Source organism: Pelodiscus sinensis, chromosome 11, assembly GCF_049634645.1.
Source record: "Pelodiscus sinensis isolate JC-2024 chromosome 11, ASM4963464v1, whole genome shotgun sequence".
NCBI lineage: Eukaryota > Metazoa > Chordata > Testudines > Trionychidae > Pelodiscus > Pelodiscus sinensis.
Genome location: NC_134721.1, coordinates 27,430,203 through 27,443,064, shown reverse-complemented (window position 1 = coordinate 27,443,064; position 12,862 = coordinate 27,430,203). Strand labels below are relative to the sequence as shown.

The 12,862-nt window shown below is 39.6% G+C and overlaps 1 protein-coding gene across 6 annotated transcripts in view; it reads right to left on the bottom strand.

Annotated features, from left to right (window-relative positions):
- Positions 1–12,862, bottom strand: part of ARHGEF3 (Rho guanine nucleotide exchange factor 3) — a 256,294-nt gene that overhangs the window by 130,728 nt on the left and 112,704 nt on the right. For all 6 annotated transcript variants that reach the window (XM_006130912.4, XM_075938874.1, XM_075938877.1 and 3 more), the window contains one exon: positions 660–722. In XM_006130912.4, coding sequence (XP_006130974.2) covers positions 660–722 — 63 coding nt within the window. The remainder of the gene's footprint in view (positions 1–659; positions 723–12,862) is intronic.

The window sequence follows — 12,862 nt, the reverse complement described above, 5'->3', positions numbered from 1 at the left end:
AGCCTACAGTCTAGACAGCCTCAATGGGGATCTTTTTTGGGTGGGTCTGTAGAGAGGAGATAGGCAGAACAGAGGAGAATCAGCCAATCAGAAACAGCTTATTTGAACAGAGAACTGTACACATTTAAAAACTACATCCTTTATGTAAAAGGTGGCTTCTAATGTCAGAAACATTCTACAGAAGAACCAGAATGCAGGTCTTCAGTAACAATGCTCTTAGCTCTTGCTGCCACACTAATATACATTTTGAAAGTACTAACATAATACATCATTTGATACAACTGAAATAAAATCAGTGAAATACAATGATACAATGAAATAAATTTACATCTGGTTTAGTGCCTTGGCATTACATGGAGTTTTGGTCTTGATATTTATCTACCAGCTGGTGATCTATTACTTTCTAACAACAGTCTATTCTACTGATATTATTATCCTCCAGTTGTTACACTATAGGAACAGGACATTTTCAGTCCAGTTGGCAAAGATAAATCTTAAATTTCATATTTAACTAGGATGAAAAACTGCAGTTTCGAGCCACGAACAAACAGACCGCAAATGAAATGGCCAATGTACCTTTGTTTCAGAAAACAACTGTAAATCCACATTTTAGTTGAAGACAAAAACCAAAACCAAAAAACACTAAACAAATTACTCACTGCTGCATCAAGGCTACAGATACTGATTGCATCTTCATCTTGAGTACTCTGTTTCCGTTTCTTCTGTAAAATAAAATGGAAAGGAAAGCTCAGATATCAGTAAAGATGTATTGCCAGTAACATTAAAGTATGTAACAGATAACACAAAATAATACATTAATAATTTGTTCTTTCTTTCTGCTTATTAATAGTTCAAGAGGATAATAGCTACAAGTGACTATTAGTTCTATGTTCACTTGTTTCTGCAATTGTTTTCTTAGGGCATGTCTACACATCAAAGTTAATTTGAAATAACAGCCGTTATTTCGAATTAACTTTACTAGCGTCTACACAGTCAAACCACTATTTCAAAATAAATTCGAAATAGTGGAGCACTTATTTCGAATTTGGTAAACCTCATTCTATGAGGAATAATGTCAAATTCGAAATAGCTAATTCGAAATAAGTGCTGTGTAGACACTTATTTTGAAATAAGGGGCCTCCAGCCTTCCCAGGGTGCCCTGGTGGCCACTCCAGCCTCAAACAAGAACACTCCTCTCTCTCCCCTCCCTCCTTAAAGGGGTTGACTCTTTACATATTATGTACTACATGCAGTTGATAAGACAGTATGAATGGTTTATATTACAATTACATAAAATAAGGAAATAAAAGTTGATTTTTGTGTGTGTGTGTGTGTGTGTGTATGACACAGAGATGACATTAGATCTTTTCAGGACATAAATTTCAAAATTAAATGCTATCTCCAAATAACCAACAAGACATAGTTTGAAAAACAAGTGAATTTACACCACAGGAATTAAAATATATTTGGCTTTTGCTAAATAACTTAGGAATCCCATTATGTCACATATTGACTTTTTTGTTTTGAGACATGACAGATACTCTTCTGTAGTCTTCACACAGGTTCATCACGAGAGAATTCTCTATGCCTAGTGAAAAAAAAAGTGTGAAAAACATTTCACAGAGCTCTACATTTTCTAGTGTCCCAAACTGATTTGGGAAACAAGAGAAGTCAGCACATTTGATCTTTATTTATCCAGCTGCATTGTCTTCCTGGTCCAACAAAAAAAAAGTGAGATAACTGAAGATTTATTTTCTGCTCTATGAATTCTATGTCTGATAAAGTGGGTGACTTTAAAGTAGATAGACAGACAGACACATAGATAGATAGATGGATGACACATGGAGCTCTGGTCTTATGGCTGGGGTGGCTAATAATTTTTGATGGGGGGAGGCTACTCCAATAATTTTTTCAAGGTCCGCACTCTTTCATGATATTAGCAGAGAAGGCGCAAGATCTGGGATGGAGGTTAGATAAGATATGGGCATGGGTGTAGGAGAGGATTCTGATCTGTGGGGGCTATGTTCTCTCTGTACACTGTGCCTAGCACTCATCAAGGTGGTGAGAAGTAGCGCAATCCATCCCACTGTGCTTCCTTGAACCCGGCTCCCAGCTGTGTCAATCGGGGGAAGATAGCAGGCTAGGGTCGGGTCAGAGAGGAGCAGGCTGGGGCCTTATTTCCTGTAGCTCCTGCTGTGGTCACTGACTGTGGGGGTGGGTCCCTGCCACGGCCACTGAGTCTGGGGATGGGCCCAATCCCTGTTGCTGACCTTAAACCCCTCAATAATTCCCCAGGACATCCTGGGCCCCACAGGGCCCCCCCAAAGCTCGGAGCCTGGGGAGGCCACCCTGAACCATCCTATGGATGGGATGGCACAGTTAATGGCTTACAGATTGTTGAAATAAACTATAAATTCAATGTCTAACTCCCTCTTTTTGTCCTATTACTGCAGAAGTGTTAAGGATGCACTTTTACTTGAATGGTCTATATAATATGTGCTAACTACTTATGCTAAAGAAATTAGGGATGAAATAGTGTAGTCGATTAACCAAATAACCTACAAGCAAAAGCTTATAGACTACATGCATTTCCCCCCCACCACTAGCAGTACATTTTTTAGAAGTCTGGCCAGCAGTCCAGCTCAATCCTGGCTTGCGACGGGTCCGTGACCTACCCCTGCTGTGGCTCTGCATTTAAAGTGTATTAGAAGCTAAACGGGCAGGCTGGCTCAGTTCTGGCTCACTCTGGGCAGGGAGTTCGGACCCATCCCCGGACAAGGATTGCTGCCACCCTGTGCTGTTGCCTTTGAATCAGAGGCAGTAGCACGGGATGACAGGTAGCCAATATGCAAAGGGAACTAGTTTTAAACTGGCTCCCCTTGTAGACCAGCTACTGCCTGGCACCCCACGCTGCTGTTATATATGTCTAATATTAATGCACTTCACTTCTGACATGTGGTGTCTCTGCTTTTCCAAACTGAGGGCCTCACTGTGGAGACTGTAAATCATGCAGAATCATGTCAAAACTGGTACTGTTCTCTGTGACTTAGACAACATACTCCAGATTGATTAACTGTCCCAAACATTGAACCCCATAAAATTGTGAGAGACTGTCTTAAAAATCATGAGACATATTATATATATATATATATATATATATATATATATATATATATATATATATATATATATATAAAAATGTTGGTGCTTTTTATTGCCTTTTGCATTTTCAGACCCTATTCTGTATTGGTGAACATTTTCATGATTTCCACAACAGTGAAAACTTTTTTTTAATTGAAAGTTGATATTGTCACACAATTACTTGTATCATAGAGCCTGGGCTCGCAGAAAAAACACCAATTATCATGAGACAAACAAGAGTTGACAACACTGTTAATGTTTTGTCTTTTAAGCTTATCCACCTCACTAACCTAATTCTGATCTTTTCTGATCTTCCATTTACAAAAGAAAAAGGAGTACCATAATCCCTCATTTAAAATGACTTGATTTCCGCATGCTCTTCCCTACAATTTAGTGGCATCATAAAATACTTACTAGGTGTACAAATAAAGTTCATGCTTAAATAAAAGAACAGAAACCAAAGGGAGGGGAAAAGGTTTATTTAGAAAGTATATTTTGAAAACTTTTGCAAAAAAAAGCAACTTCCAAGTTTAAACAGCAATCCCACAGAAAATCACCTCATAGGTTCTTAAATGTTTGGTAGTGTGGACACATCTTAGTGTCTGTCTCATGGACTCCTCTTGTTTACTACCATATGCAACCATAATGATATCCCAGTGGCTCCTACAGCAATTGCTGACATTAAAAAGGTAATATTTTTAATTTCTTTTAATATGTGCAAGTGCAAGGACCACCAGTAAGCATTTCAATAACCACAGTTGATGCTACCAATACTACAAATGTGCATCAGTGGCCTATACAGAAAGTTTCACGAACTGTGGAAGCATCATAGAGCATGAACTACATAAGAACGGCCGTAGTGGGTCAGACCAAAGGTCCATCTAGCCCAGTATCCTGTCTACCGGCAGAGGCCAGCACCAGGTGCCCCAGAGAGGGTGGACCGAAGACAATGATCAAGCTATTTGTCTCCTGCCATCCCTTTCCAGCCTCTGACAAACAGAGGCCAAGGACACCATTTTATCCCCTGGCTAATAGCCTTTTATGGACTTAACCTCCATGAAATTATCTAGCTTCTCTTTAAACTCTATTAAAGTCCTAGCCTTCACAGACTCCTCTGGCAAGGAGTTCCACACGTTGACTACACGCTGTGTGAAGAAGAACTTTCTTTTATTAGTTTTAAACCTGCTACCCATTAATTTCATTTGGTGTCCTCTAGTTCTTCAATTTAGGGAACTAATAAATAACTTTTCTTTATCGGCCCTCTCCACACCACTCATGATTTTATATACCTCTATCATATCCCCCCTCAGTCTCTTCTTTTCTAAACTGAAAAATCCCAGTCATTTTAACCTCTCCTCATATGGGACCCGTTCCAAAGCCCTAATCATTTTAGTTGCCCTTTTCTGAACCCTTTCCAAGGCCAAAATATCTTTTTTGAGGTGAGGAGACCACATCTGTACACAGTATTCAAGATGTGGGCATACCATAGTTTTATACAGGGGCAGTAAGATATTCTGGGTCTTATTTTCTATCCCTTTCTTAATAATTTCTAGCATCCTATTTGCCTTTTTGACCGCCGCTGCACACTGTGTGGAAATTTTCAGAGAACTGTCCACGATAACGCCAAGATTTCTTTCCTGATTTGTCGTAGTCAAATACGTATAGTTGGGGTTATTTTTCCTGATGTGCATTACTTTACACTTATCCACATTACATTTCATTTGCCATTTTGTTGCCCAATCACTCAGTTTGGTGAGATCTTTTTGGAGTCCCTCACAGTCTGCTTCTGTCTTGACTATCCTAAACAGTTTTGTATCATCTGCAAACTTTACTACCTCACTGCTTACCCCTTTCTCCAGATCATTTATGAATAAGTTGAAAAGGACTGGTCCCAGGACTGACCCTTGGGGGACACCACTAGTTACCCCTCTCCAATCTGAAAATTTACCATTTATTCCTACCCTTTGTTTCCTGTCTTTTAACCAGTTCTCAATCCAAGAAAGGACCTTCCCTCTTATCCCATGGCCATGTAATTTACACAAGAGCCTTTGGTGAGGGACTTTGTCAAAGGCTTTCTGAAAATCCAAGTATACTATATCTACTGGATTCCCCTTGTCTGCATGTTTGTTAACCCCTTCAAAGAACTCTAACAGATTAGTAAGACAGGATTTCCCTTTACAGAAACCATGTTGACTTTTGTCCAATAAATTATGTTCTTCTACATGCTTCACAATTTTATTCTTTACTATTGTTTCTACTAATTTGCCTGGTACTGAAGTTAGACTTACCGGACTGTAATTGCCAGGATTGCCTCCAGAGCCCTTTTTAAATATTGGTGTCACGTTGGCTACCTTCCAATCATTAGGTACGGAAGCCGATTTAAAGGATAGGTTACAAAAGGATAATAGCTCAGCCATTTCCCATTTTAGTTCTTTTAGAACCCTTGTATGAATGCCATCCGGTCCCAGAGATTTGTTAACATTAAGTTTTTCTATTTGTTCCAAAACCTCCTCTAATGACACTTCAATCCGGGACAGTTCCTCAGATTCATCACCCACAAAGGACGGTGCAGATTCGGGAATCTCCCCAACTATCACAAGAAATAACTGTTTTTCAGGAAACATTACCAACAGTAACACTAGGAACAACTTGTCTTCTACAACCTCCTTCCTCACCCTTGTTAAGCATAGTGTACTTCTTTCCCACCTGTTACTAACACAAACAAAATATTTATTATGACCTATGCATGGCCTGTGAGATCCAATGATATCATTTGCTAAGGTGATATTTTCTCATTGAATAAAGGGAAGAGAGAATACCATAAAAGTGACATTTTTACTAGACATGATAACATTTAAACGTAACTGCTGACATGCATAATGTATCACTACTAAATCTAAATATATCTGTGAATTGTCTAATCAGATTAAAAGGCAATTATGCTATGTCTGAATCTCAGGAAACTAAAAAGAAAAAAGTAGTACTCCCCAATAAGGATGTTACATATCAATTAAATTTACTAGCCTCCAGTGGGGGCTCTTGTGCATTTTGAAGTTGGAACTCTGTGTGCAGACCGGGGCCAGCAAGAAGCCCCGCTAACTCCGGGCTCCATGCAGGTGTGGTGGCATGTTGGGGACCCCCCCGATCCTGCACGCCCATAATAGCAAGAACAGACTCCGTCAGCCAGTAGAATAGAGAGGGTTTATTGCTTCTCCAGAATATAACACAGCATAGACGTGATGTGTTTACAAGAGTCAGGGCCAGGATGCCTCCGACCCCTTGGGGTAGGGGGTCCATCGCCCCCTCAACCCTCAGCTTAGTCTGTTCCCTTCATGTTTCCCAGCCAGAAACGGCCTCGCTCCCAGACCCTGTCCCCCGAGCCAGGTGTTTGCCTCCCTTCCTTTCTCTCCCCCCATGGGAAGAGTTTTGCTAACTGCTCAGGCTGGGACTAGGTGGCTGGGCCAATACACATGTGGGTAAGTCAGTGGGAATCACACATCACAGTGCAGGGGAACCCCGGGTTACAGAGCAGACAGCACCCCCACTATGTCACAGCAGGCACTTTTGCTTTGAAATGAACAAGAACCCGGGATCAACTGGGGAGTCCCAGCTGATCCCAGGTTCTATGGAAATGCCACACAGAGCCCAGAGTCAGCATTTTCTTATCAGATAATTGACTAGTTGACTAATCCTTTACATCCCTACTCCCCAATCTCATCCTCAGAATTATAGCCATGATTTTATAGAAAAGTGTGTGGGGTGGGGAGAGAAAGTAGAGGAGCATTTTAAAATGACAACAGGTGCATTTTAGTATTTATTAATTTAGAACCACAACCAAGCTCTGAATTCTCGTACACATTATTTGAAGATTTAATGGAAATGCTTAATTAAAATACATTCTCCCCATTTACAGTGTGCATAATTGAACATCTTTTGCTGGTACTTTCTAGAGCAAAAAATTATCAGCAACAAGTTAAGGACAGAATGGAATGCCAGAGGAACTCTGGTCTGGATAGCCAAACTGCAGATATGTAAATTGGAGACAATACTTAGTATATTTTACTTTACGGAACAAATTAAACCATATTATTAAAGACAAATTTGATGAATTAATGATGAAAGACTCATAATGAAAAATTGGAGATAGAGCGCTACAAAATATACCATGTGAACAATGTAATGCTTCATAAGATACTAATAAATGAACTGTAGAATATTCTGTATAACACATAATTGCCCAAATACTTTTCTTCAAAGGGTTTAGGTATTGGTATATTTGGGTATGTATTGCTTCTGTAGTCTCTGCTTTCCACACTGTGGGAAATATTCTTCTTTTAGGCCAGATCTACATACAAAAGTTGTACTGTTTTACTATTCCAATATTAAAAGCAGTACAACCCACCTAGAATGGACATATTTATATCTGTAGGAAGGCACTTATACCAGGAGAGCTTATTCCATTAGGGCATGGGGAATAAACTCTGCTGGTGTAACACACCTTAGTACTGGTATAACTGTGTCCATATCTTATGGCAAAACTGCATGCATACTAAGGGTTTCATCATGTATCATGAGCAAGCTCACAGGGGGGACAAATGGGGCAGCTAGTCCGGGATTTGGCGATTCTGAGGACAGGAGAGGAGCATGCCACTCTCCAAACCAGCTTCTTGGCCCCACCCCTTCTGCACAAGACTTCTTCCCTTCTGGGAGCACAGAGCTGGCCCTCTCATCTTGCCCAAGGGCTCGTGCAGGCTATCGGTTCTTTTGATCATCAGTAAGAAAAGAAATATGAAAAACCCATAACCCATGCCTGCAATTGACATAATTATACCAGTACAAAAACTGTGTGTAGACCCAGCCTCATACTGTAAACCTTAAAATCCAATACATTCCAAAAGAATCAACATTGAAAGATAACAAAAAGTTGGATGCTCCATCACTTCAAAGTAAAAGAATGCAGCTGAGATCTACATACCACCCAAGGAGGAGACACACTTCTTTAAAAAAAAAAAAATCACAAAAATACCTTGGGTGTTTAAAAAAGAGCATATGCTTCAAATTCAAGAAGGGAAGAAGCATTATTCTGCCTTTAAAAATAAATATTTAGAATTTTGGTGAATTACTATATACAGGCAGTCCCCGAGTTACGTACAAGATAGGGACTGTAGGTTTGTTCTTAAGTTGAATTTGTATGTAAGTCGGAACTGGTACATATTGTAGGGGAAACTCTAGCCAAACATTTCTCCAGAGCTCAGTTTTATTCTCCCACACTTCACTTCCCTCAGTCCTTTATTCTCAAGCTGAGGTGTCTGCTGAGAAAAGCCGCTCCGCGTCTCCCTGGTCTGCTGGCGGGGGCGCTAGCTTCGCGGCTCCCTGGTCTGCTGGGGGGAAGCAGCTAGTGTGGGGTTGCCTCACCCCGTTTGTAAGTAGGGATCCGATGTAAGTCGGATCCATGTAACCCGGGGACTGCCTGTATTCATAAACCATATAGTTAATAACTCAATCGGAATCGACAATTCAACTCTGAAGCTATAATAAATATTCTCTGCAATTGCGCAGAAATAAGCCAAAGGATCACAAACCCATTAACATTGAAGGAGAGTAACAAATGATAGAACATAAAATAAGATGTTAGCCCCTTTGCTTAAGAATTCATTAAATGAATCTTACTCATAGTCATGTAGCCATGGATTCACTAAGAACATGACATTTCCTGGCAGAGTTCTACCTACAGCTAATTAAGAAAATTAAATAAGAAACAAACAAATTAGCAGGGCTGAAGGATTAGAATGAGTCTGAAAACAGGACAAAGTGTTGTGGCTGCAGTTATTCAACAGCAACTGCATATAGGCTTCGTCAGATGCATGTAGTGGAAATCACAGTATTTTCTATTTAATCATAAGTTTTCCAGAAAGTATAATATATCTGTAGTCAAATAGCATCTCTTTCACTACAAATTTGTTCTTTATTATTGGTTATATAATTATTTAATTAAAAACAGATCTAGAATCATTTTGATTTATATCCTCACTGGGAAATTGTTTAGGTGTTTTTAAGTCCTTGATGCCTCTCCTTTCATCTGTGCCTCAATTGCAAATATTAGCCATGGGAGAGTCTGCATATGTGAGTGAGCATTCATGACTGCATATAAAAAATGTGAGCAGTAACTACTTATGTACATACAGTGTACACATTTTAAGACCTCTAGATTTAAGGGTATTTTCTTCTCTTTCTGCCAACAGTTAAAAAAATATTTTTTAAAACAAGGTCAAAGCACTAGCTCTCAAGGAGAATTATGTATATGGCAAGTGATTTAGCTGTTTTCATTATACTGCTAGCTAGAAAAGTATGTTTACCCCTTAGACTTGCCAACCCCCAAAATAACCAAAGGGATTAATTTCTTTCCACAAAACCAAACAGAAATCTCAACACATTCACCTTTGGGCAGAGACTTTTTGAAAACTATGACTGTGTTTTAGAACACGCTTTTAGCAATTTTAAGTATGTAGTGGCAGATGCTACCAAGTGCCATTCTTTCACACCATTATGGCTCAACACCACTGGCAGGTTAAAAGGAAAATGTTTCCTGGTCTCAATATATTGAGATAGAATTGTTCTTCTTTGTAATTATCTCACAGGAGATGAGCGAGTAAGATATCCAATTATATAAAAAAGCAATGATTTAATTACAGGAATTAGAGTAATGAGACCTTGTTACAGGAAGTAAGATTGGCATCCTCTTTTCATCATCAGGTTTGTATTATTGATACCGGAGATTTATATAGTAGCACCTGGGAGAGGAAATACAAAGATATATGAAAATAACCGGATAAAAATATCCTGTGATGGGGGAAAGAAGTTTCTGCCAGCCATTAATCTCCTTTGTTTCATTTGTTCTAAACCACAAGTGTGTGTCACACAGAATTGCTCCAAAAAATTATGTTGTAAAAAACCAGTTTAATCAGGTGTGCATCTTTGTATACAACAGCCCTCACCGTTTCTAAATCACTGCACTCTTCAGCTCAGAATGTATGAAGCACAAAAACTCACATTCCTAATGCTCCTATTACTATAGCATCCCTTCACATAAATAAGGATTCACCCCATACTAGGGATGTCAACAAGTAGTTGACTAGATGATTAACCGATAAGCCCAGAGTTACAGTCTTTCAGAGCAGGATGCAGTTGATGGCCCTGCACACTTCCATCAGCACAAGTCCAATGGATAATGTTCCCACTCCAAACTGATTCGCGAGCAAGCAAAAGCTGTCTGTTTTCACTGTACAAACACCTTGCACTTCTCCACTGGCAAGGCAGCTCTCATTGGCGTGTCCTTGTGCCACACGACGGGGGATCAGCACAGCACAGCCCCATGAAAGTGGCTCTTCTCATCTGAAAATTCTGCAGCCCCTGGCTCATCATTCCAAGCTTGCACGACAATGTGATCCCATCACTCGGTGCATTTTTCCCTAAGCCCAAAAGCGGCATTCCACTGTGGTCAGCACCTCTGTGAATGTCACAAGGAACTAACTCTGCATGGACTCTGCATTGTTACTCTGAAGCTACATGAATAACTCGACTGCCATTAAGGTATTAGTGAGAGCTATCAGCATTTTTGTCAACAGCTGCAGTTCTCTTCCCGCAGACTGACAAGACAGAGCATGTAGCACAGAAGGTGAAAAAAGATGGTGCCAAATACGGATGGAAATGCTGGGATTTCTGGGATGTGAAACGATGCACTACAAGGGCATAAGGATAGGTCCCAGGATGCCCCTCTCCTCAGCCTTCCCACTAACTCTGTGGCAGAAGAGGAAGAGGTGCTCTGTGGGATAGCTGTTCAGAGTGCACCACTACAGAAGCCACTGCAAGCCCTACAAGTGTGGTCATACAACTGCACCAGTGGCTGACAATATGCACACCTACTGCTGCGTTCTGTGAGCAGCGCTATAACTGCGAGTGCTTTACATCTGCCACTGTAAAAATAATGCACTTTTGTTATTGTTGTTATTGTTTTTGTTCTGGTAGGGCTGACTTCTTCAAACACTTAATGTTTCAAGTAATACTAAACTATAGTGCTCCTTGTGGGTCCAGAGACAAAGGGTAAAATCTTGGCCCCACTGAAGTAACTGGAAGTTTTGCCATTGACTGCAGAAGGGCCAGGATTTCACATAGGGTCAAACTGTCACTTGATGCTTCATCTCCTGTAGCAGATTCCTCCAAGTGTCTGTAAGATTTGTTTGCTTATAGCAGAATTTCAAGCACTGCAGGAATCTGAAATTGTAGGAGTTTAGATCAGGTTGAATAATTAAAGCCCCCAGAAGTAAGGAAATATAGCAGCTTTAGCCTCTTTGAATCTGCAAAGCTCTATTAGAATGCTCTCTTGAGAAAAATACGCCAAAACTTTTCAACACTGTCAGGTTCTGGATGGGTAGGAAATAGAACAGAAAATTCTCTCTCACAGGGATCTCAACAATTCTATTTTGAGTTCTAATACCAGCCAGACCCAGCCATGAAGATGTGCAAAAAAATAAAATGTGGAGAGAATTAATGCTAAACAATTTATATTGTTAATAAAAAAGTTGAGTTCAAAGCTGATTCAAAGTTTTTATAGCTTTTCAGGTCCTTATTTATACAAAACACATGCACCTATGTGATCATTTAATTACATGTTTATGTATTCACTATTTTAGTGCACCTCTGAAGCTGCGTCAGTACATGCAATTATAAAATAGGCACCTTTAATTTGCTAACTTGTGTCAATATTTATTTTATTTATTGATTTATTTAAAAATATTTTTACCCTGCCTCTCTATTTAAAATATTTGAGGTGGCTTTACATTATATTTATATCTACATATATTATATAAAAAGTAAAATACAAGACCCCAAGGGGAGCATAAAACCTGCTAAGACACCTCAAGGTGGAGCAGGACACATACAAACTCAAGCACCAATAAAAGCAAGGATAAAAAGCATGGCTTTAGCATGATGCTGAAACAGTGCCAACGTTGGAACCAGGCGAATGTCCAGGGGGAGGGAATTCCATAACCTAGAGGCAAAAGCTGAAAAGGCCCTGCTCCACATAGATGTCAGCCTTATTTCCATAAGTGGAGGAACACAGCGCAGAGGCCCCACAGCTGACCTCAATCATCGGGCAGGTTCATAAATTTCATCATAGTGTGCATGGCAAAACCAAGGAGACTGCTTAGGAGAATAAAGAATAACATGTGTTCATAGTACCATTCTGGCTCTCAAGCATTTATAAATACATTAATTTCAGATAGTCTTTAAAAGTTTGATTTTATTTTGTAGCTGTAATATCCATGAAATCATCATTATCTTAGAAACTTACCAAGTTATATTTTGGATAGGTTGGTCTCCTCAATATAACAATGAGCTAAACTGACCCAAGCCCCCTAGATATTGTACACGTCGTTCTCACTTACCAACAACAAAAAGTTTTGAATCCAATTTAAATTGGGTATAAAATTGCCTGATCAAAAGATTAATCTTCTATTATAAGGTTAGTTGAATGATTTCTAATTTAACATTTCCTGCCACAGATGGTACGACATAACATCACAAAGCAGACTTTGGAAATGAACCACAACAGGCATTGGTGGTATCTTATTACCCAGCTTAATGCCAGCCTGCTTTGTGGTATCAGAACAAGACTAAAACCTCATGCAAGATTAGCCATTTTCCATCTTATCATGTTACT